At 28.9% G+C, this 27,157-nt stretch overlaps 1 protein-coding gene and 1 long non-coding RNA gene across 2 annotated transcripts; one reads left to right on the forward strand and one right to left on the reverse strand.

The window, feature by feature from the left end:
- On the forward strand, nucleotides 1-26,705 carry LOC136969568 (DNA replication licensing factor mcm5-A-like). Its single transcript, XM_067263786.1, is given in 16 exon segments — nucleotides 1-203; nucleotides 5,913-6,039; nucleotides 10,374-10,502; nucleotides 10,614-10,786; nucleotides 10,850-10,950; nucleotides 10,953-11,004; nucleotides 12,632-12,716; nucleotides 15,781-16,037; nucleotides 16,882-16,993; nucleotides 17,066-17,134; nucleotides 17,207-17,347; nucleotides 17,409-17,585; nucleotides 17,663-17,778; nucleotides 20,968-21,096; nucleotides 21,173-21,443; nucleotides 26,489-26,705. Coding segments are annotated over 16 exon segments (2,193 nt in total). The 5' UTR covers nucleotides 1-51; the 3' UTR covers nucleotides 26,591-26,705.
- LOC136969570 (uncharacterized) lies at nucleotides 15,863-20,611 on the reverse strand. The gene is made up of 3 exons (XR_010879843.1): nucleotides 20,497-20,611; nucleotides 16,887-16,943; nucleotides 15,863-15,985 (listed from the first exon to the last, which is right to left on the reverse strand). It is a non-coding gene; the product is annotated as an uncharacterized lncRNA (long non-coding RNA).
- Nucleotides 26,706-27,157: the final 452 nt, after the last annotated feature.

The raw sequence follows: 27,157 nt of genomic DNA on the forward strand, positions 1-27,157 counted from the left end.
TCGGCGACTTCATACGGTTTCCCGCCAAACTTAGATGAAAATAAAGGAAGCATGTCTGGGTTCGATGATTTGGGTGTTTTTTTCAGTGATAATTTCAGTTCTGACGATGTAGAAGGAAATAGAATTAATTTACAAGCTTTGAAGAATAGATATAAAGAATTTATAAGACAGTTTCATGAAGGGAATTTTGTGTATCGTTATAGGTAAGTTGTTTTGCTAATTCTATATACAACAAATGTATGATATGTGCACGGTGTACATAAATGACTATCATAATTACAATTTGTTACGAACTTCTTAGTAAAAGTTTATTAACCTACCAATATTAATAAGTTGTACGTTACTCTTAGTAAACTTTTATCATTATTCTATACCCAATTAGGGTATAGAATAATTAATGACCATTGTCAGCTGACTGTTATTTTTCAATTGGAGTATCAATTTATTGGGCTCAAGTTTTTTGAGGCACTTTGGGTGAGACATTTCCACATCATTGAATAGGCGGGGATGGGTTGATTTCGTTGTTCCTACCGGTATGTTCTTTGGCCGTAACTCCACTGGATTTCTTTGGGTTATGTTAGACTTGCATTTGACGTGGACACACAAAATATTGGCAAGTGCCAAATCCGACAGAGGGCGCTGAAAACGGCTGCCGAAACAGGTAAGGAACCAACAGGAAACGTCTTGTAGAAGGTGAAACCGTTTTGGATGCTGGACACATCGTATTTTGTGGATTAAACTCTAACAACACCACTGAACATAGTTTTATTTATCATAATAGTTATGTTTTTATATTGGAACATGGTGTATACTGCTTAAAATATTTAAACACTTCTCACCTGTTAACGTGTAACAGGTGAGAAGTGTTTTAATTGTGCAGACGATAGTTTTTATTTTATTTTTAAATAATAATTCTTATGTAGTCATGACGTAGCGGTAATATTCTAATTCAAGTTTAAAAATTATTCTTTTGAAAATCTGAAGCCGTCCACATAAAAAGAAAAAAAAAATGTCTAATTTTTTTGTAAATGGACATGCTTGTCGAAAAATTGTTTTTGTACGCAGATCGGAAAGAAAATAGGTAAATTTTCTATCTTTATATACATATGTCGAGATAACTTTCCGGTCAAATTTTAAAAAATATTCTTAATTGAAAATATAAGTTAATTTACGTTTTTTGTTTTCATTTTAGTATTATGCTCGGCTATCACATGTTTACAAAAACCAGACAGCCCCGCTTTGCACGTGCATTCTCCCCGTAATTGAGATGTATTAAAACGACAATATCTGAGATTGCAACACTGAAGCAACAACATGAACTTTCAGTGTTGTTGTTAGAGTTTAATCCACAAAATACGATGTGTCCAGCATCTAAAATGGCTTCACCTTCTACAAGACAACATTTCCTGTCGCCCATACAGTCTAGAATTTGACATAAATCCAATGATTTGTTCTCCATTTGGTCATCGCAGTAGTTATCACCGATGGAAACTGAATCGGCTGAGGCATTGAACGAACACATGGTCAGTTCCTTACCTGTTTCGGCAGCCATCTTGAGCACCCTCTGTCGGATTTGGCGCTTGCCAATACTACATATTTTACTTTCCTGGCTGTTAGGTATATATAACAAGGGAAAGTATTGGAATGGTGTCAAATTTGACCCTCAGTGTTTTGCAAATTGCACGTTTTGAGACCCCTGAATCCAAAAAAGGGAAAACATTTTGTGGATGTGTGTGTGTGTGTGTTGGATTCTATTTCGCTTAATATTTTAATATGGGGTAAAGAGTAAAGAAAAAAATTTTGCACGGTAGCTTCTGTGTAAGGGACACGATGCTATTAAATTTTGGTGGTTAAAGATCAAGGGAATAGGGAGATACAGGAGGTTGTGTCATATCTCATGAAGGGTCAGACTTAATAAAGATCTTACTCATTATTGGAATTTACAATTTTTTATAAAACTAAGCTTTTGCCATTTTATAATAATTAATAATATAAAAAGGTTTTTATAACAAAATCTCATAACAGACAGTGCCATACACAATTTATTTATTATGATTAATAAATTAATTAATCATGAATAATATAAAAGTTATTTTTTAAATAAAATCTCATAACAGCCGGGAAAATTACACAACTCATTGCTGACTGGTTTTTAGTTTTCCAATCATGTTAATGAGGCCAGAATTTATATTGGCCTTTTCTTGGCACATCAGGAGCTGGTTTGTACAATGTCATCATACACTTTAAGTTAATTCAATAACAAGAGGAACCCGGGAGGTTGTCATCACTGATTTCAACAAACTTTTGTGGATGTGTAGCATTTACTTGTACCTATACTCTGCCAAAGCTACAGGATCCGCTATTCGGGCATTCTCAAGAAAATCACGATTAACGTTTTTCTAGAACTATTAATACCTATGCATAGTTAAGATGCTGCGTGAAGCGTGTTAATATGTGGGTTCGAATCCTGTATGAGATTAAATTATAAATGTGAAAAAAGATTATCTTATTGTTGTTAAATTTATGTACAGTTTTTAAAGTCACTGAAAATTTTTTTATTTTTTTATTTTGATCACTCTATATTTAGAAAATACATATAACATTATAATCACATTTTTGTATTGTTTAACACAATGTAGTTCTTATATTATACATATCAATACATTTATATTACATTTCATATGTAAGGATAGGAAGATATAATAAGAAACTCAACACCATCTGTACTCTTTCCAGCAAAAAATATATTATATACTGTATATAATATATTAGTAGCTAAATAAGCCTAATCTAATCAGGAAAGAAAACTAGACGAAGATTATGCTTTCTGCCTGGACAATTCAGTTTTACCAAAGAGGTACAGGTGCCATTGCAGTTAATCAAGTAGGTGGGGATCCCTTTGATGTAGTAGGGAAGCAACCAAAGTCGACAGCTAGGATTCTCTCTTTTCATTCGCTAGTTACCCCAATGATGGACAGTATAAATAAACCATTGAGCATGCCAGACAAATTTTTATACAAGATGTTTGTGCTTATACTGTATTTGGTTTGTGAGATATTGATATTCCTATGGCACCAATGAGCACTAGTGCACTGTAGCTAGCTCTTTAAAACCGATAGAGAAATAGAAAATCACGAAAATGCTATTAAAATACACTTTCTAATTCACAACCAGTTGGGTGCACCAGTTTTTTGTGATGTGTTAAAATATGCATTATTTGCATTTCAAATAACACGTGAAAGAAATATTTTCAAAAACATTAATGAAGTTTGTTTTCTGTCCTCTGTTAAAATAAAATGTAAAGATTGTGCAAATGAAGTAGCAATGATTATTTGTGCATTGTGAACTAAATCATTACATTTTAACTGTTTTTATGATAAATACCACCCAAAATGTTGTCACATTCTTGTGAAATAGTAATTGTAAGTACACTAGACCCCCCTATAACATGGTAGATACGTTCTGTGTTATATGAATCCGTGTTGTACGAGTCACTTAAATACATGGGCCAATCACAGCCCGGCACGTGTGCAGTTTAGGGGCTACGGCTGTTTGAAAGGTTTTCTTCCATAATAATTAATTGATTCTAGACTAATTTGATTCAACATTTCCAAATCACGTATAATTTTTTGGGAATAATCCATATAAACTATGCTATAAACAAAAAATTGTAGGATTACTTACCGAGTGTGCATTGTTCAATGACGCCGTTGCTTAAGCTTGTTTTCGTCGCGGAGTGGCTCATCGAACGGCAGACACGTGTTTCCCGATCAGTGAATTTTTCACAGAAAAATAACTTAACTTTGGAGACATCATTAATAAAAATATAATTTTTATGGCCGTTGAATAATAAATGTTTTTTAGTAGGTTCAGTGCTCGTTTAAACTCAAGGGTTTGTACAATATCCGCTATTGGTCCAGATTCGACCAATCCTGTCGCAACACAAGTTGGCGATGACATTTTATTGTGTTATACGAGTCTCTTTTAGCACGTTATACAAACACAATCACAATTTTTTTGCCATGTTATATGAAACCGTGTTATAGGGGTCTACTGTATTTATTGCATGTGTATTTTTTCTGCTGAGAACTTTAAATTGTTGAAAACTAAATTTTCGAATTTCCTGATATTTTATAAAGAATAATAAATTTAAAATTCAATAATTAAAAATGGCATAAAAAATTTGTACATAAAAAATTTAATGACAATAAGTTTAAATTATAAATGTAAAAAAAATTTATTTTATATGGGATTTGAACCCGCATTTGTAGCATATTGTAATAAGGATAATCGTTTATTGACACCTTGTATGATTATACAGCATATCCTTAAAAATTATTTTAATTTTTATTCTGAATTGTTAATTTTGGATTTTATTTTTATGCCAAATTTTGATTTTTACTTAATTAAAGTTTATATTTGAAAATAAGATTTGGGCTTTTACATATACTTTTAATGTCAAATGAATATCAATATGAATGTAACAAAAAATGATGAATAATAAAAAAATAATACAGTGGGTGATCAGTTAACGAACATAATCTGTTTCAAGACTTTGTGTAATCGATTATCGATTTACCATAGGTTTTTATGGGAATTTGATTAATTTGTTCTGGAGACTCCAAAAATTAAAAAATATATACTTTCTTACTACATTTATTTATATGTAATAATAAAAATACATATATACAGTCTTGCATTTTTATTAGTCATGTTTTTTTCGTTGTGGCGGTTAAAGAATATCTCTAATGTCGATTGCTTTTCTCTCTTCAGGATTTTCCAGAAGTAATTAATAGCATTGTAATTGTAGAGATCCCCAAGCCTATTAATCTCAGCCTGGTTTGGATGCCATTCTAAGACCATTGTTCTGACATCCTCCCACTTCTTCAAAACATCTTTAATAGCAGATGTCGGCATTAATAATCTTTTTTAGAAGAAAACATATCTTGCTGAGTTTCTTGGTGTTCTTTTGTCATCAGATCCATTTCAGGTTCCTTTATGAGCTCTTCAATGTTCTTTTATTTCTCAGATGTGATTTTTGTTACTCCTTTAGCTGCTTGAGTCTTTTCAATAATGCTGTATCTTTCTTAGATAAGATTGAACTGCCCAGCAACATCAGACATCTGCACACTCTTCATCTTTGCTATTATACTCTCACCTGTCAAAAATAAAAACTGACGCAAAACTTAACGAATGCCCACCCGACAGTCTCGCGAATACTATAAAAGAATTGTTTCTGTCAGAAAAATAAAAGACAAGAATTACAAGGGAGCATTTCAAAGTTTGGAGGAATACTATCCGATCAGTATATACTGGGTTGAGCGTTGATGTCGATATCTTCTGTTCTAAAAAGTTTCAGATTGTTGCCTGAAGACAAGGGAAGACCAATCAGTATTCATTATTTTACGTCGCTGCTTCTTGTGTTTGTTCTGTGAGGTGTTCGTTATCCGAACATGTGTTTGTTGTCCCAACATAGAAAATCTTTCACGAAAGTGTTTCGTTATCCAATTTGTTCATTAACTGATCACCCACTGTATAACAAAATATATGATAATAGAAATAAATGATAATGTGATTAATAACATTAATCAGCTTTAAAATGTTTTACAAGTAAAAGAAATTTCAAACAGGATTTTTTTCCCCTTATTAAATTAAAATTTGATTTCTGGCCAACTGGCAAAATAAAATTTTATTTCAAATCATAATTAATGAAATAGAATGAACAATTAAAAATTAAAAAATATCAATAATGTATAAAGATTTCTGCACAAAATTGCTCCATTTATCACAAAATACCTGTTTTTATGATACATATAAATGTAGTCACTAATATGTTAATTTGTTATAAAGCATTTAATTGTTTTAATTTTTATTATTCTGAATTGTTTTTATTTTACATTTTATTACAATAGAGATCAATTGAAAAGTCATTACAATGTTGGTCAGTATTGGCTAGAAGTATGCGTGGAAGATATTGCTTGTTTTGATGAAACATTAGCAGATAAATTATGGAAACAGCCTACAGAAATTTTACCATTGGTATGTATTTTAAACAGTTGTAAATTTATAATTAATTAGCATAAACTTATATTCTATGAAAGAAATCAGTATAATTTTTATATTGAAAGATAAATATTTTACTTCTTAATTTTACAGTTACAAAAGCTTTAAATTAGTAGGTTATATAACACAACAAATAGTATGTGAATGCATTCTTAATCATAATTTATTTTTTGCTCAATATCAGATATTAAATTTTGCTAAATGTTATTTCAGTATCTGACTTATTTAACATCTGAATAAATTGGTGCTTTTTGTATTTTACACGTAAAATGTTTTTTCATTTATTCCTTGTCAATTCCTTTTGACATAATATTGAAAATATTTTTTAAAAATCAGAAAATTTTAAACCAATTTAATTTTTTTTTGTTAAATAAACCTTCTTAAATTAAACTGTCTATAAAATAGTTATTAAATGTTATAATAACTGAGATGTTTGCAAATGTTACAGGATGTCCAAAAAGTTGCTGTGCAGTACAGTATTGCATACGAAATCTGTAAGTTGTATGTGATACTGTATGTGTAATTGGTCAACTGGTACTAAATGTACAACTTATAGGTCTTGTATACAATAACATACACATTACTTTAATGTCGTTCCTACTTTCTCACTGCACTGTAACTTTGTTACAGTGCAGTGAGAAAGTACAGGGTGCACTGTAACTTTGTTACAGTGCACCCTGTATTGTTTGGGACACCCTGTATTGTTTTTTTAATTTAATTTTTTTTCTTTAAGGATTTGTTGATAAAAATACAAACTATGGTGTTATTTTATTATTAAATTTTTGCTTCAATAGTAGAATGGGTAATCTGTCCTTTTTTGGAAATGTTTAGACCAAAGTAATATATGAATTTAATACTGCATTTTAACTACTTGATCTTTTTTTTTTCTTTTTACAAAACAGTCAAAATAAATATTAACTTCTTGCACAACAGTTTCAGTCAGAACTACAGGGAATAGTGAACTGTTTATCATGAAGCAGATTAAGGTATCATTTGGGAAGTAATGCAGAAAGAGCTTTCATAAATTTACAATATAGAACATTTTTAATTTATATATACATTCTTATATATCTTATATACTACGTCATTATTACAACAGGTAGCACAAGGCATGTACTGTACTGCATTGAGTTGAAAGTGTTACATTATAACAAACTGTGTAAGTATTTGGTTTTTCACATCTAACAACTGGATTAATTTCTGCCTACATCAGTGTAGGAACTGTAACAATCACATGAAATTACCTCTTTCTTCATATTCATTGAATACGTAGCAGCTTTTAACTATTAAGTTACAATGTAAGTTTCATGTATGTACAGATACAATAAAAAAAGAGAATACATGAATTGTGCTATACAAAAATGTAATACAATGAAAAATATCAGATTTCATCAATAACAGAAGAATTATCATAAAAGCAACCCCATTCTTATAACTTGAAGTATGTAAACAAAGAGTAATTAATACCAACAATATAATTTGTGATGCCAGAAAAACATCTTTTATATTTCCAAGTTACACTGTGAAAAATATCTATTGAAGTCAAAAATGTTACATTTAAGGACTTTAATTTATATATATTTTTTAACAGTATTTTCATGAAAATAATAATTTTATGTTTTAAATTTCTCTTTTATAAAACCAGGCAATGCTGAGTGTACAAGCTAATATAATATAATAAAGAACAAGTCAGTGAAATTCAAAAAAAAGAAAGCATCTGTTATTTGGAGTTATTAATTCTGCATTTTAAAGAAAACTAGCAATTTGGCTATTGCTAGTTTTCTTTAAAATGTGACCTTATGGCAAATTATGTGCCATAAGTCACATGCTTTCTTTTAACTTCTGTAATAGTTTATGCCAGGTGTGGCAAACTTTTATCCCTTAGGGGCTACTTTTTCGGTAAAATATAGTCTGCGGGCGACTATGAATATGGGCAAACAATTTTAGGATTTTTCAAATTTTTCATAGATATTTTAATAAATAATTAATAATGATAAATAAATAAATGATAAGTTTTTATTTTTTCCCGGTCTGTACTTGGTTTATTCATTCTAAAATAATAGGGTTAAATATTAATAACATTTATAACAATAATTAATAAACTGACATACCTGTTTCTGTTCACTGTATGAATAAATAAAAAAAAAACTAAAATTGAAAGTAAATACAAGTGCACAAACAAGGAGTAACAAGTGGATTGAAGACAGGGGCTGTCACGTTACTGTCTGACACATGATTTTGCGCCATTTTATGCGATTGCCATTTATATGCGCATGCGTTGCGACTACAATTAATTTATAAGTTAACATTCATTTGCATTGTTTATCGGGATAAATACAAATAGCATGGGTACGTTGCACAGACAGTCTATTATTGTAAGAATAAATTATCAAATTAAGATTTTTAAACATTAATTTAAGTGAAAGCAAATTGTTCAACTTTAGCTTCGCGGGCTACTTTCAGAAATTTTGTGGTTGACCGCGATCTACGTGTTGGCCATCCCTGGTTTATGCCATTTTAAATTGTAAAAATTATGAAATTGTTATTTAAAGTTAGCAAATAAGAAATTACAGAAACACTATGCAGTTAATATATGATAACTTGATGCAGATTAATATATGATAACTTGATGCAGATTAATATTATACAAAATAAGTCAGAAATTGTGGAATACATAAAACTTATTGATCCCAATAATGCATACTCTGCACCCACATGGAGTAAACTGAACTTATTTCATGTCAACATCTTATCTATTCCTTACTCGTTGGTTTGAAAAACATAAGAAATGTCCATAGAATGGTGGTTTAAGTAGCCATGAAATCCAAAATCTGTTATATTGGGTCTGTCTATCCATTATATCAGAGTCTAAGATGTTATTTTCTTGGCAGAATACTGCTAAGAAAATAAGTGATATTTAAGTGTTTTAATTTTTGCAAAGCAGAAATGAATTTCTAACAGGTTTGAGAAGGAAAAACATTTGTTATGGTAACATATCAAAAGATAAAATATTATATTGTATTGAATTATATAAATTAGTTTTTTAATGTTTTTTTTCTAATACAAGGATTTCTCCCTCATCAATAAATAAACTTTATTTTAACTTATTAGTGGTTATTATAAAGGCATTATTATTTACGGCATTGTAAGATCGATTTTGACAATTGTTTTTAATTATATTTTTCAGAAACAATTAGAAATCTTACTTAAAAGTTAAACTACGATTTTAAAAAAGTTCTGATAATTTAATTAAAGCATTATACATAGGCTGTTTTTTTCAATCTCCGATGGTCCATAAAAAAAAAGACAAGTGTGAATAACAAAATGAATTTATTACCAAAAATTAGGTGCAAACATGGTTACTTTTTGACATAATCACCGTGAAGATTGAGGCATTTGTCATATCTGTAGACAAGCTTTTCCATCCCCTTGCCATAGAATGTTGCCGCCAGTGAATTGAGATGGCCTTAACAACGTTGTTTTGAAGATCATTAGTCTCGAACCTCTGCCCGCCTAGCCACTTTTTCTGTTTAGGAAAGAGGTGGAAAATTGGGGCTTATACGATGGGTGTTTAAAGGTGGTGAAGACTTCCACCCAGCTTGGAACTTTTTAATGGGTGAAGACTTCCACCTCTTTTCTGAACTGAAAATGTGGCTAGTAGGTTAGAGGTTTGAGACTAATGATGATCTTCAAAACAATGTTGTTAAGGCCATCTCAATTCGCTGGCGACAACATTCTATGGCAAGGGGATGGAAAAGCTTGTCTACAGATATGACAAATGCCTCAATCTTCACGGTGATTATGTCAAAAAGTAACCATGTTTGCACCTAATTTTTGGTAATAAATTCATTTTGTTATTCACACTTGTCTTTATTTTATGGACCATTGGAGCTTGGAAAAAACCACCCTCATATATATAAAATGTTAAAATAAATTCTTATTAAATTTTTCATTACAACTTAATCATTTTGACTATTTGAGAAAATTCTGTATGATAAAAAAAATCAAGGTCAAAAAAAGCAATGAAATTATTATTATTTATAGTATTGATGCTTATATAAAATAAAATCAAGAAGGAATAACAGATGTCATATTAATTTAACAGCATTATTGAAAAACATTTTTCATGACAAATAATTACCTAATCATTATTCTAACAATTTTTTGTTAATGTATTTAAAAATTGTTTATTTCTGAAATGATTTTATATGCTTTAATTATATTAACTAAATTTTATATAAAATTATAAACACACAAAATATAATTATGATTAAAACAATGTAAATTTAAAATAAATGTTTGTTTCTTAGTTTGAAGAAGCTGCAAAAGAAGTTGCTGATGAGCTAACAAGACCTAGACCTGAAGGAGAAGAAAATGTTCAAGATATTCAAATTATGTTAAGATCTGAAGCTAATCCATCTGCATTGAGAGATATAAAAGTAAGTCAAAACATTAGTTTGAATTTGAAATTGGCATTATATTGATTAAAAATTATTAGCCAAATTACACCAATTACATTATTAAATGTAATTTTTGTATTTTATTTTCAGTCTGATAATGTTTCTAAACTAATTAAAATTCCTGGAATTATTATTGCTGCTTCTGGTATTCGTGCCAAAGCAACACGTTTAAGTCTTCAATGTCGTTCATGCAAAGAAATTGTACCAAATATAGTTGTGAAACCTGGTTTAGAAGGCTTTGCTCTCCCACGTAGATGTAACAGGTAATTAAAAATATGTTAAATAATTTAAAATATTTATTATTGACTTATTATTTTTGTTAATAGTGATCAAACTGGTCGACCACGTTGCCCAGTAGATCCTTATTTTATTATACCAGACAAGTGTCAATGTGTTGATTTTCAAGTATTAAAATTACAAGAATCACCGAAGATGTACCTCATAGTGAAATGCCAAGACATCTCCAACTATACAGTGATAGGTAATTAATTTGTTAAATTAAAATGCTTTTTATTTCAAAAATCTATTAAAAATTATTGTATTGTTATTAAAACACTAAAAAGTAATAAGATATACTTAAAAACTTTTTTAAAAAACCTCAGTCAGTTATGTAAATATCTAAAAAGGTAGTTGTTAAGATCCAAACTTCTTTACTGACTGTTTATCTGAGATAAAACCATTTTAAAAAAGAGAAGAGATACACTAAAGAATAACCAAATAAAAATTAATTTACTTCTCTTCAATGTCTTTATTGTGATAAATGCATTTTGATTCAACAGTCCTCATTAGTATCACATATCATTTGACAATTGCTAAACATTAAAAAAAAACATATATAAAGAAAACATGTGATACATCTTACTTAACATTATGTTACAAATTTTAACCCTCCTGACAATTTGTCATTTTTCAACACCATCTACAGTTATATACCATTCCGGAGAACTATTATACCTGTGTTTGAGTTTATTACATTTACATTTTTCTTGCAAGTTTTTTGGTTATAACAAAATGTTTTTTAATTTTTTTTCCTGGTATATCTTTCATATAATAATATTTTACAATTACTATTTTTTGATGTATGATCCATGGTGACCATTGATGTTTCAGTCTTACAGCTGTCATATGTTCTTTTATTCATGTTTTTAACTGTATTCCTATTACAATTACATTTTAATTTATATATTAAGCTTATTTTGTTTAACTTTTATTTTTTACTTCTGTAATATTTATGTGAGCCCGCAGGTTTTGAGGGCATAAATTCGAGAGTTGAACTTGCGGGTCATGAACCCCCTTTTGATAGGAAATCGATCGGAGGTTGATTACACATCCGATCCAATCAGAAAGAGAAAACAAAAATTCAAGTCATCGCGAGTCAGCAAAGTAGTCATCGAGCATTGAATAATAAATAGACTGGCTCAATGCCAACAACGATTGTAAAAAAACCTGATTGACTCTGGAAAGGGGTCGATCATCCAGGAAGGTCTGAATCCAGTGTCTCCAGTCCCAGACATAAGACTGATTCCAGCTTCCATAGTCCAGGAGGTCGTTGCATACGGTCATCAGACCACCTATCAAGGTATATCGACTTTGTAAACTCTCTCCCACTCGAAGTCAGGAATGTGACTAATTTATTGGAAAGAGCGCGATTAGTGATAGGGATATTTTATCCGCATTTTAGCAGTAATTATCTATATACCTTTATTTTATGTGTATTTTATTGTATGTTCACTTTTGTTAGTTAATAAACCTTTATTGTTATTTGTCAAACCTGTCTCCTGTCAAAGTAAGGACGCCTGTTGACTTACTGACGCACCTCCCCACTCACTTTTTGCCCTCCTAGCCATCCAACGACAACGAGGTCGGGTTTTACCAACCCGTGCAGCGTAAGTGGTCAGCGAGGTTTTCCCCCTGACCCTCTGCTTATCTCACATTTAGTTTCTTAGTTAATAAAGGAACTAAGTTGATGTCTACCTATTTCAATTTATTTTTTTGCTTTTCAAACAGCTTTTTAAAATAGTTTTATCTTGGATAAACAATTGGTAAAGAAATTTTGATCTTAACAACTAACTACCTTTTTAGATATTTAAAAATTATTCTATATTTAGATATTTATGTGAGAGAGTGGTTCCAGGCAATAGAGTTACTGTAATTGGAATCTATTCAATTAAGAAAATAGGAAAACCTACTCAAGTAAGTCTACTAAATAATTTCTTAAATATAAAGCAAAATAAAAAATGGAAGCTTTTATAAAAGAAAGTCATTGAATAGAAATTTCCTCATATGTTAACAAATTTTTAACATATAAATTATATAATGCAATGAAAGAAAGTAGAGCATAAGATAATTCATGAAAGTAATGGATTTTTATTATGTAACAATAAAATTAAGGTTTTAAATTTAGAAATTAAAGTTTATAATAAAAGTATTTGTACTGCATGTAAATTAATTGTGCAAATAAATTAATACAATAATAAAAACAGTAATAAACTTATAACAAGCTTAACAAGTAGCAATAAAAACTGCTATTTGCATAATTCAGAAAATTCATATAAAGGATCATTTATAATTAAATTCATTACTTTTATAAATCCTCTTATGCTTGTTTGTAAGAGAATAGACCATAAGAAAAGCAGTTTAAAAATGGAATAACTTCCTATTAATAACAGAAGACACAACTAAAATAATTTTGAAAGAATTAACAATATTGTGTTTCATTTACTCTATTCTCTTTTACATTAAGAATTTATACTTATAGTTTGTAAAGTATAGATTTTTAATGAGAAAGAAAGAAAGTGTAAAATATAATAATAAAATATAGTGGTTTAACAAATACAAACATTACATTCTAATTTTTACTACAATTAGATTAGCAAATAAATCTAACTTTTAATGTGGATTTGGAATTAATTTATTTTTGAAATGATTGAATCTGTATAATAGTCATAAAAGTAACATGAATTTACACTAATTGGAAGGAATATGCAATAAAAGTTATATAAATCATTGAACTACAAAAAAAAAGCAGACATAGGATTTTATATGTGGATAATATTTGGAAACTATTATTATTTAATCATTGTTATAATATATATCAATCTTTCATATCAGCTAGATGATAAATGTAAACAGCTAATTACTGGAAAATAGCTCAGCATTAGTTATTCTTACAAAGGAAAGCTATCACAAACTTTTTAATACTTGTTTAATTTTCCAAATATCAAAATTAATTAAGAATATTAACTTTCTATTATTATATGTTGAGGGGGAAAAAAATGTAAAAAGTCAAATAATTTTTTGAAGAAAATATTTTATACAAATTACAAAGTGTTTTCTGTTAATGTATTGATTTCCATGTTTTCTATTAATATATTGGTCTGACTTTTTTATAAAAATAATACACTGGTATCTTGTACTTTGAATGATTCATAGTTGAATGCTAAATTTGACAAAAATTTACTTTGGAGTTTGAACTTCAAAGTTCAGACTGCATGCTGAGTGAAAAAAATGCACTCAAAGCATAAGTGCAATCTCTTCTGTACTCAAGTTGTCTCTTGCTCTTGCATTATGCTTGGATTTTTTAGTGCTTTTTTTTTTTTTTTTTTTAGTTATATCCGCAAACTAAGTATACAACTTTTATATTCTATTACAAAAATAAAACATAAAATAACAACTCACTTATAAAGTTAAAAAACATAATACATGTGAAAGTTTTTTAATAAGCATCAATAAATCTCTAATGTTTTCCCTTGGTTGCTCAAGGATATCAAGATGATAGTCCAATTCAATCCATTACGTCGAAGAATGTCCAGTGTAACCAAGAGGAAGGCTAACGCATTTTCTGAGTTCAATAAGTAATTTTACCTTGTTCTTATACACAACAACGTTAATGAATCCCCAAAGGAGAATTTGTGGTCTCCCAGTTCTTCCTAGGCTGTTCAGCACATCTGGTGATTTGAATTTTGTTACCCATTTATCAATGCTTTTTTGTGTTGGCTGTTTCTTGTATTATGTGTAGAACTTATGTTGAACTGTTGTTAATTAATGATTTCAATTCTGCAAACCAAAAAACATGCTGCTTTGTCTTGTGGCATAGCCATTTTTTGTTTCTTTTCACAATCAACAATGTTTTTCCTTCTACAAGATACTTTGTGCCATCTACCATGTGAGTTAAAAACTTTAACACTTGATGAATCTTTTGATAATCAAAATAAAAGTTTTTTACAAGTGTATTTCTTTTAATAGAATATTGAAGTTTTATACTTATTTTGTGGACACTCTGTATGTTGTTCGTTGATTTGTAATAATTTCTTCCTGCAATTTTTCTTTGTCAACAGCTTTCAGACTCCTCATATGTTTTGTATCCTTTAGTTCAAAATTTCCTGAACAGACCATTTTAAACCACATTTGATAAGTTCAAAGTTTAGGAGCATCTTCCTCATACACATTATGAATTGTTTTTACTGTTTGTATGGCATTTATACTTTGAGTTTCAGAAATGATATGTATGCCTGCTTTTTATCTGAAGCCTTTCAACTTGATTCTATTCAAACAAAATATAAAGTAAAAAGTTTAAAATAAGCTTCTAAACAAAGAATATAATCTAAAATTAACAATAATTTGTTAAATTTCACAACTGTTATAATTAAATTGCATATCTATGCTAAGTAACAACAGTTGTTAAAAATAAGCAAAAATGTTCTGTTAAACCAAATATAACCTTTACTTATTAACCATGGCATCTTGGAAGTGTGTGGAAGCAATGATACAATGAAGCCTAAGAGAAAGGTTGTAATAGTGACGATTGAGATGGAAAAGGAACTCATCATGAAGCCTGAAAGTGATACATGTGTGGTGGATCTGGTGGCTATGTTTAATATGCCAAAGTTGGCAGTGTGACCAATAAATGCAATTTTCATTTTATTATACATTATTTACATAATTTATTTATTTTTTTCATGTTTTAATTTATTATTTGTGTTATTTTTACCTTAAATTATGTGTTTGTTGTTTTAAGTTTATCGAAATGGATATTGTTTAGGATCTGGAAATGGATTAATTCGCATTCCATTATTTCTGGTTTGATTTGGACTTTAAATGATTCAGAGTTTGAATGGCCTCCTGGAATGAATTAAATTCAAAGTACAAGACCCACTGTATAACTTTAATTTCTGTTTAATACATTAATATAATGAAAATAGAATTCTGTAGCTTTAGAAATTTTTAAACATTTTTATTTATTAATTTAACTTATTAGAAAGGAAATAGAGAAAAAGCAAATATTGGAATTCGAAGTCCATATTTAAGAGTAATTGGTATTCATGTTGATAATGAAGGGCCTGGAAGAACTAGTAGTATTCCATACACTCCAGAAGAGGAAGAATTTTTTCGTCATTTTGCAAGTAGCGGTAATACTGTGGAACGTATTGCAGCAAGCATTGCCCCTTCTATTTATGGCTGTCCTGACATTAAAAAAGCAATTGCATGTTTACTTTTTGGTGGTTCACGAAAAAAGTAAGTATTCAATGTATACAGAATAGCCCAAAACATTCATTAGAAAGTTTCTCTGAGTCAATTCAACAGTATGCAAGATAGACTTAGGAAAAGATGTAAAATGCAGGAAAGAAATTATCATTTAAGCAGCACAAGCATTTAGTGTGTCCATCTTTTGTTTCAATGTGTTGAAGGCATGAATAAAACCTAACATTTGCTACTGTGTCTTGTTGGATGGCCTCTATTTCATATGAAAAGCAGTTTTGAGATTGTTTAAGATACAAGGTGACCATGAATACACTCTGTCATTAAAATAACTCCATAAGGAGTTACAGAGGTTTAAATCAGGTGAGAAAGGAGGCCACTCAGCAAATTTCTCATACCTGGCCCAATCACACAATGTTTAAATAGTTCTCAACAAAAAGAAATTGTTTATGCAGCTATATTCTGTCTGCATAAATCAGTAGGAAGGCAGCATATTTAATCATTCTGCTTTAAGCAGGAACTGTACTTGCACAGCTCTCAATATGTTATGGCTGTAACTGTGCTGACTATCAATTTTGGCAATGCAATTTTTTTCCACAGAAACTAGCTGTATTGACATGGAAAGAAATGTTGCAATTGTTATATGCATGTTTTGTGTGATAAACAGCTTTTTTCAGACTTAGAGCATCTCTCTTGAAAACAGTCACATAATGTCATAAAGGTATTGTCGTAAAATTTTTCCATCAGACAATAAAACCTGCATAGTATTGTTTCACTTGTGAGATTTCAGACATGACTGACAGATATTTTCTAACATAGGTTTTGGGCTATTCTGTAATAATGCATTAAAAATTTAAGTTATTTTTTTATTTGTATGTAGATTACCTGATGGATTAACAAGACGTGGTGATATTAATCTTCTTTTGCTTGGAGATCCTGGTACTGCAAAGAGTCAGTTATTAAAATTTGTAGAAAAAGTTTCTCCAATTGGTGTAATGAAATTTTTATTTGAATTAGGTTTATTTAAAAACAAATCAGAATCTTAGATATTAAATATATTATAGGTATATACTTCAGGGAAAGGGAGTAGTGCAGCTGGATTGACAGCATCTGTAACTAGAGATCCCGCTTCTGTAAATAATTTTCTTTATTTAAATTTTTATAAAGAATACTTGAAATTACTACTAACTATTAAAATCTTCTAGAGAAATTTCATAATGGAAGGTGGTGCTATGGTTTTAGCTGATGGAGGTGTTGTGTGTATTGATGAATTTGATAAAATGAGAGAAGATGACAGAGTAGCAATACACGAAGCAATGGAACAACAGACTATATCAATAGCTAAAGTAAGTTTATTTACTGTATAATTTTAAAATTTTATTTACATTTAAAACAATTTTTTTTAAGGCAGGAATTACTACTACTCTTAACTCACGATGTTCAGTATTAGCAGCAGCTAATAGTGTTTTTGGTCGTTGGGATGATACAAAGGCTGAAGAAAACATTAACTTTATGCCCACAATTTTATCAAGATTTGATATGATATTTATTGTAAAAGATGAACACAATGAAAAAAGAGATATGGTAAATTTTTTATCATTACATTTTCTAAGGATTTTTTAAAGAATTTTGAAAATTTTTTTTTTCTTTAATTTCTTAAGATTCTTGCAAAACATGTAATGAATGTTCATGTAAATGCTCAACATATTATTGAAGAATCAAATGATGGCGAATTAAATTTAAATCTTTTGAAAAAATACATTGCTTATTGTAGAGCGTAAGTATATTAAGAATATTTTAATAATAATAACTTTTTGTTTAATATTAAATTCATAAAACAAAAGAACATAGATTACACTGGTCTACATCAAAATTGCCTTTTACATGAAAATGTACTATAACTATAGTTTTCAATTCTCTGAATCTAATTATAGAACTTAGAAGTGATAGTTAGCTCATATTGTTCATTTATGCTACATAATTGTTTTTTTAATCAAATTTCATTCATTGTTCTAAAGTTCTAGTGCACAGATTTTACGTTGGTAAAGTTATTTAAAGCTACTTTCTGATGTCAAAAATGACATCCAATAGTTTTTTAATTTTTTTAATTAATAGATTTTTTATATATACGTTTAATTAGGTCAGGGGATCGCAAATTGCAATAAAAATAAATAAATTTGCAAAATATTTACAAATATACGGATTGCTAGTATTCACCCTACTTTAGAGTTGTCTTATTCCGAGGGTTATATCTAAAAGTCCTGGGAAAGACAAAACCAGCTGTTCTCAAGGTCATTAAGTTGTAAACAAACCTGAGTCAGAGGTGTCACATTTTGCAGAAAAGAGAGACAAAGGACAATAAAGGGCTTTGAAAAGGAGGCATGGGAGTCTTTTAGAGGAGTCGTTCATGACTTTTTTAGGCAACAGGAGATGTGAAAATTATGACGAGCTTGTAAATAATCTTCTACAAAAGTATCAGCAAATGGGTTGCAATATGTCCCTTAACATTCACTTTCTTGATTTTTTTCCTGCCAACTGCAGTGAAGTAAGTGACAAACATGGCAAACGGTTCCACCAAGACATATCGACAATGGAAAAAAGATACCAGGGCCGGTGGAATGCGTCAATGTTAGCAGACTACTGCTGGAACTTGAAAAGAGATACCCCTTAAAGTGATTACAAAAGACAAGTGAAAAAGAAGATAAATTCTTGATTAAAAAATGTTATAATATTTTGGTATTATTTCTTAATTCTCAATTTCATGTAAAAAGTTACAAAAACTAAATAAATTAACATCTTTTTTAAAATATAGTTGAGGTTCTTTCACATTTTACTTAAATTTATAGTATTTCATATTTGTGATATTTTGAAACCAAGAGCTAATTTTAAAATTTTATTTGTATATTTGTATTCAGTGACCCCAAATTAGTAAAAAAAACAGCATTTATTTAAAAGGCACACAAAAAGTTCAATTTTGTAGACTGGTGTTATTTATTTTTTTTTAAATGGAATATAGCTTTAATTTACAGTTTGTACACATTTGAGAATAAGTATTCACTACTAAAATCCAAGATAAAACAAAACACCTTAACAATAGGATAGATTACATTCCAAACTAATGCTTTAGTTCAGATTTAGCTAATAACTCCATTTAGTGAGTCATCTTCAGGTTACAGGTCACAGGTCAGGTTTTAAATTTTTTTTACTTTTAACCTAAAGATGTTTTGTTAAATTGATTGAAACTGTCAGTTTATAATATATTTTCATTTGTTATGGTGTTTCATTTTGTCTTTAAATTTAGGAATATTCTAAATATTATACCTTAATTTAATATTCATTATTTATGAAAGATGATTTAAAAACTCAAATGAAAACTTTTTAGGTATAAAATGAAACATACAGTGTGTATAGTGCATTAAATTATTATAGGTACAGTATATAGTAATGCTATTATTTTTGCTTTTTATACTATAATGCATTGTATTTATGTTTTATCAATGTCATGTATTTTAGATGTTGTTTCAACATAGTATAATGTTATAAATGGTTAACTAAAGTATCAATTGAAAATACTGTAGTACTAATTTGGAAAATATATGTGTATGCACATTGTTTTTTTTATCCTTTTTCTTTCAGTTAAGATACAAATATAAAATCTCAAACAGTTAACCATAATTGTTTTATTGTATAGGTAGCCCCTGATTAATGCGATTAATTAATCCCTCAATGTTACCACTTATATCAACATATTTAATTAATGTGATTTTGATATAAGTGGTAACATTGAGGGATTAATTAATCGCATTAATCAGGGGATAAGCTTTAATAGCCATCTTTACTTAGTGCAAAAACCTTGCATTAAGTAAAGATGGCTATTAAAGCTGTGTTAAAACTTCTGCAATTGATTTCATGCATTAATCAAATCCAGCATTAAGCAAGAGATACCTGTGTGTGAAATAATTCTTGTTATAATGCATGTTTCTTATGTTAAGTGTTTCATTGTTTAAAAATTTTAACTACAACTTTTAAGAAAATGAATAGAAAAAGTTTTGTATTTTCTATGCAGTATATATTTACCAAAATTGTCTAATATAAAACAAAAAGAAAAAAATTATCAATTCATTAAATCTGAAATCTACTAAATGGTGTCTGTTAAAAATAGGAGAATTTATATAACATTTTAGATGTTAATATATCTTGATAACTAGTTATTAGCCAAATATTACCAAAATTATATTCTTCATAAGTAATGATTTACAATCATAAAGTAGTGGCTTTTTGAACATAATAGTTAAATATATTAAGCATTAAGAAATGTAGTATATTGTATAGTTAAGTAGAAAATTAGTTTGCCATGATGACGACTTTTATGCTTATTAACAATCATTAGACAATGTATAAAGAAAGTAAATTATTGCCTTTTCTCAAATATTTTAAATATTTTGTTTGTTAAAATCATTTTATATAGTTTTAAATGTATTTTACAGTACTGTACATTTAAAAAGCTAGATGGCTGAAGCAGTGTGTAAATATCAGCTTGCAACTCTGGAAGATCCAGGTTTGAGTCTGGATCAGCTTCAAAAAATTTTCCATGGGTGTTTTTCTCAGATATTATTAGGCCCTGTCTCTCACCATCCAGCAGTCACATTGAGGGCTAGCTGAATGCACACTGAGCATGGAAAAAGTTATAAAATAAAACAAAAAAGAATAACCAAAACGCTCTAACTTGTTACCGGTGTGCACTCTCTAGACGACCATCATTTTGTGTTGATGGTCGTCTAGAGAGTGCACACCGGTAACAAGTTAGAACGTTTTGGTTAATAAATTCCGGTGTTGAGACAATGATATGTAGGAAAAAGAATACATTTAAAATGCTTTCTTATTTTTAATTAGAATTTAGTTTCTTTGTTGATATTAAATAAGCAATTTTTTACAATACATATTTTAATCTAAACTAATAATTTAGTAAATGTGGACCAAGATTGTCATCAGATGCTGCAGAAAAATTGAAAAGTCGATATGTGTTAATGAGAAATGGTGCTCGTGAACATGAACAAACAATAAAAAAGAAATCAACCATTCCAATCACTATAAGGTAAATTTAATTGTTAATGAATTACATATTTAAACCTATATGAGTAAATAAATATAAATTAAACTTATTAAAAAAGACAATTGGAAGCCATCATTCGAATTGCTGAATCATTAGCAAAGATGCAACTCCAACCATTTGCAACAGAAGCCCACATTGATGAAGCTCTTCGCCTGTTTCAAGTTTCTACTCTGGATGCAGCCATGTCAGGGACACTTGCTGGTGCAGAAGGATTTACATCTGAAGAAGAACATCAAATGCTGGTATGCATTGAAAAACAGATAAAGAGAAGATTTGCCATTGGATGTCAGGTGTCAGAATTCAACATACTTCAGGATTTTTTAAAACAGGTAAAAAGTTATCATATAATAATGAATGTAAGGTATTTTAATATATCATTAAATTTTGTATTTGTTTTTAAAAAAAATTTCATTTCTTCCTTCAAATTGCCTTAAAATGAGAAATTTTTAAATTTAACAACTAAATCAAAATTTATATTTATAGTAGAATCTTTTTTTAAATATCTTTATAATGTTTTTATATTATATAAAAAATATCTAAAACTTGACAAGTGATTGTATATATATTATATATTATATACACATACATAAAATTGTTTATAGTTTCACTTGAATATGTTTATGCAACCTAAAATATTTTATACTCAACGTTTCCTCCAACCTATTAACCAGAGTAATACTTTTCAATACTTGCTAACGCTTTCGATGCCTCTCCTGGGTTCTTCCTCAGGCATTCGATAAACATCGTAGTGAGCTGGTTGTTGACCTTCACACTTCCCCTTCGATTACGTAATACACAAACGTTGGTGTATTACGTAATCGAACATCATCGGAAGGGGAAGTGTGAAGGTCAACAACCAGCTCACTACGATGTTTATCGAATGCCTGAGGAAGAACCCAGGAGAGGCATCGAAAGCGTTAGCAAGTATTGAAAAGTATTACTCCGGTTAATAGATTGGAGGAAATGTTGAGTATATCATTCCGGTGTATTAGAAGTGTAGAATAGTTAAAATACTTTTTTTATATTTAAAACATAAAATATGTACAAACTTAATTCAGGTTTTTTAGAAGAAAATTTTATGCTTGACTGTCTGAAAAAATTTTTAACATTTTGTGAACTGAATCAATTATATCCTCTTAGAATGGCATGCAAACATTTTCTCAAATTCTGCCAACATGAAAACATATGAATAAAATCTTTTATATTTTTTTAATTTTGCTATTGAATAAAAAGAATTTTTTTCTTATTTATTTTAATTATTTGAGTTCCATTTTAGATCTTTAAAATCTGTTCTGAAATGTTTACACAAACAAAGTCAAACTAATCATAGAGAAATGTTTGTAATTTTTTTTTCGTTTTTTGTATTCAGAGAGGTTTTTTTTAATGAATGTTATAATATATTCCATGTGTACAGTTGTAGGGAAATTAAAAAATTTTCATATTATGAAACTCATTTGAAATCTGTCTTCTTTCTAATGGAATTTATTTAAATTATCTTACATGTATTATTAATATAGTAATTAATGATACATCTATAATTGACTTAGTTTTCATAATTTTTGAGCTTATCAGTTTTATTATGTTGTGAAAATAATTTTATGTCTGAAAATCTACTTTCAAAAAGTAATAATCATTAATATTATATAAATATATAATTATTATATAAATTATATAAATATATAATATATATATATATATATATTAAATATATTATAACAATATTATGTCTTTACTCATTTATTGTTCAAAATTGAAACTAAAATACAAAATATATATAACTAGTAGCCCGGGACACCCCCTAGTGGGCGTTCTAGCAGCAGTGGTGTCATTCCATGGTATAAATAATAAATTCATATTACAAATAAAAATATTATTATACTGAATTTCTCATGGTGTACCCTACTAAAACACAAAAAAAAACCGCATCTAAAATAGTACAGTAGAAGCCCAGTTCTTCAGAGCAATCCTTAACCCTCTCCCCCATGGGAGGAATTTTAAAAAATCCCCTCTTAATGTGCATTCTCATGGCATACCCTACTAAAATGCAGTCAAAAATGCAAAAAACTGCATTTATTGTTATTTTAATATTGTTATGCAAAAAACTGAATTTATTGTTAATGTAAATAATAGCTAGAGGTGCCTCTAGTGGCTGTTTTTGGCATACTGTGACAGAGACTGTCCAGTTTTTCACTTTTATATAGTACATATTTACAAGAATTCCATAAATTTGAGACATATTTGTTTCAATCTGTAAATTAAATAAATGCACACACATGTATTTCTTATATATATATATATATATATATATAAACGTTTGTTTTTCCTGTCTGCATTCCGATATTATATATACAGTTAAATCTGTCTATCTCAAACACATTTAGCTCAAAATTTATTTTTTTTCCCCCTGCATTTTCAGCCTAAATTCAATATATTTTCCATGTTTATCTTAAATAATTTTCTCCAAAAACCTTTATATTATATCTCAAATTATGGACTAAAGTATCAATTACAAATTCAAAGCTCAGTGACTACATTTTGATAGTATAAATTGTAATTGAGGAACATCTCTTGCAATACAGTACATAGTTACAATTTATACTGCTTTTCTTTGATTGGCTTGCATCTTATTTGTTGAAGAAAGTCAGGCATCAGAAACTATTGACAAACTATTTCTGTTAAGGTATGTCAAAAATGTGATATTTATACCTAATACATATATGTACTGTACTTGCTACTGTAATAATAAAATACAATGGCAAATACAGTATATATCTCCAATTAAAAGTATTACTGCTTACTGTATAGCAGGAGTGTCAAACTAGCGGCCCTGATATGATTTTTCATAGCCTGTGGCCACGATGCTCTGAAATTAAATAAAATGGCTTACAGGTCAAGATTAACTGATAAACACCTATCTGCCATAGTGAAGATTGTTTGTTTTTGGTCTTTGGTCTTTGGATCCAGATATTGGAAAACTAGGAGGAAGAAGATAGTGCTGGCAAGTTTCCAGTGAAAACAATTTTAGTTTTATAAATATGTACATACATTAAATAAATGTTTAAGTAAAAGAAATACTACAGCAATTATATATTGTTCAGTTGAATTCCCTGAACTATATAATGTGTTTTAATTGCTGTATCTATATTCCTGCATTCTCACTTCAAATTATAATTTTAAGAAAATTTGTAAATGTGATGTGGCCCGCGTGAAACTTACCAGCTGCAATAAATGGCCCGTTGTTTAGATGAGTTTTACACACCTGCTGTGTAGGAACCTCTATATATCAAATTTTTTTCTTCTTACTTGAGATATACAGGTTTAACTGTATATAATATTTGCTTACAAGTTTCCAAAAGCTGAAACATACACAAATTAATACAAAATACCATACACATTCCAATACATATTATTTGCTGGAAGACAATTAACTGAAAACAGAACATTTCTGGTCTCTCGGACCTGCATCAAGTGTTGATTATTATAGAATGTTAGCAGAGATTCTAAATTTAGAATGTTTTTACAAGTATGTTCTTTTGACATCATCTCTTTGAATGCTTAACAAATAGGTGCTACATTTTACATATACAATTAATATTATTGAACTTTTAATAATGGGCAAATATAATAGACATATTAACGTATTTACATACCAAACATCATAGAGATATTTGCATAAATTACAAAGTTATAGTAAAGTTTAAAATTGAAGTGAACATAAAAAAATAACTACAGTACCTTTATTCAGTCCAGCATTTATAATTTAAGTATGTCATTCTTATACATGCATCTGATTGGAGTTTTTGAATTTGAAATACATCATGTTCTTGAGATGTTCCATTTTTTGTTAGATTAATACTTGAAGATCTTAGGGAAAGATTGAAAACATTTGTTTTATAGAAAAATTAAGCTGCTAGACTAGATAAAGATACTGTGGTCATTTATTTATTTGTGAAGTCTAGTTTTAAGATTTGCTATGAAGTGAATGATGACACCCTGTAGTGAATTAAGTGAAGATAAGAAACAGTTATTAATTTTGATGCATAAAGAAGGAAAATTACAAAGGATAATAGCAAAAACATTATAATGCTCTCAAGGAACAGTTTCAAAAATAATTTCAAAGTTTAAAATATTGGAACTGTGAAAAATCAGCAATGGGTTGAAAGACCAAGATCTACAACCAAGAGAGATGACCATAACTTAAAAATCTGTTTTCCTTAATAATTTTAATTATCATCAAGCAGCATTAATTCAAAATGGGAAGAGATAGGTATTAATGTATCAGACATTACAGTAAGGAGGAGGCTAACAGAAAAAGGTTACCACTCAAGAAAAGTTAAAACAAAGCCCTATATGACAAAAACAAGAAAAATTGATTGAAATGGACCAAAACTCATAAAGACTGGAGTGTTAATGATTGGCAACAAGTTATGTTCACAGATGAATCAAAAATATGTATAGGCTATGGTAATGATGGGGACATCAGTATATAGAAGATTAAAAATTTCATCCTGACTGTTTAAAATCACCAGCAAAATTTCCTAAAAGTGTAATATGGGGATGTATAACCTATAAAGGGATGGGTGAAATGGCTATCCTTCATAGTACATTGAATGCTGATGGTTACTTGGATTTATTAGAATCTTTGGCGTTAAAACATCGGAAGATCACTTTGGTGATAAGGATTTCATCTACCAGGATGACAGTGCATCATGCCACAGGGCTAGACAAATTAAGCAGTGGTTTCAAGAACATAACATACAGCATTCAGAATTGCCTACCAATAGTCCAGATATATCTCCCATTGAAAATGTTTGAAATGTTCTGAAGAAAATGATCTCTAAAAAAAAAAAAGAACTACAACAATTGAAGAATTAAAGAAGACAGTCAAAGAATCATGGTTACAGGTTGATCCAGAACTGTGTAAAAAACTTATTTCTGCAATTCCGCAAAGAATTAAGGTTGTAATTAGGGCAAAAGGTGACCCTTCAAAATATTAATCGTTATTATTCCATACTTTTGTTTAATATTTTTCATGATTCCATACTTTTGTTCAACTCTTACTTTGTTTAAAATGCTGTAATTTTGTAATTTATGCAAATATCTTTACAAAGTTTGATGTCAAAAGCATTTGTTGGATGTTTTATTAAACATTTTTTGTTACTGGATTTAAAGGTTCATTAATGGTTGTCAAAGTTTGATGTGTAAATACTCTAATATCTCTCTTATATTTGCCAATTATTAAAAGTTCAATGATGTTTTTTTGTGGGTTTGATTATTTCGGGATCAAAATAATTTTTCTGTAGTAATTACAAAATATTTCATACTTTTGTTCAGGAGTAGTAAATGTTTAATGCATATCTAATTTTATTAATAGGGATATCCTGAACACGCCATCCATAAAGTGTTGTATTATATGATAAGAAGAGGTGAAATTCAACATCGTATGCAACGAAAAATGCTATACAGAATTAAATAGATAAAATAAGTTTACAAAGTCATTACTCAACTTGTATTGTAATCTGTTATATATTGTTTTAAAAACTATTTTTCTATTTGTAGCATTTTCTAAATAAAATTTGTCAGAGTATTAAGTTGTATTTATCTTATTCTTCATAATCTTTGAGAAATCACATACATTAATTGCAAATATTGTGTTTGATCGTATTAATTACAAGTAGCCTTTAATTCTGTAACAACCACATCAGATTTTCATGGACATGCTATATGCATAAGCACAAAAATCTGATGTAGTAAGTATTTTTGCTGTATTTTAATTTGTATATAGCATTACATGATATATCATAAATGTGTGATGTTGATTAGTCTTTAAATCTGGTGAAATAGGATCTGGAATTGACAAATGAGTATGTGTCTAATGCTTATCATATTCTTTGATAACATGTTTTAAAAACTAGATAAAGAAGGCTTCAGTTTTTGGTGAAACTATGTATAACTTTGCAATAAGAAATAATGGAATATTGTTCACCTGTACCTGGTACACATATGATCATTTAAAGAATTCTAGAAAATTTAGACTTAGACT

This window comes from Centruroides vittatus, unplaced genomic scaffold, assembly GCF_030686945.1.
Source record: "Centruroides vittatus isolate TY-2023 unplaced genomic scaffold, ASM3068694v2 contig_18, whole genome shotgun sequence".
NCBI lineage: Eukaryota > Metazoa > Arthropoda > Arachnida > Scorpiones > Buthidae > Centruroides > Centruroides vittatus.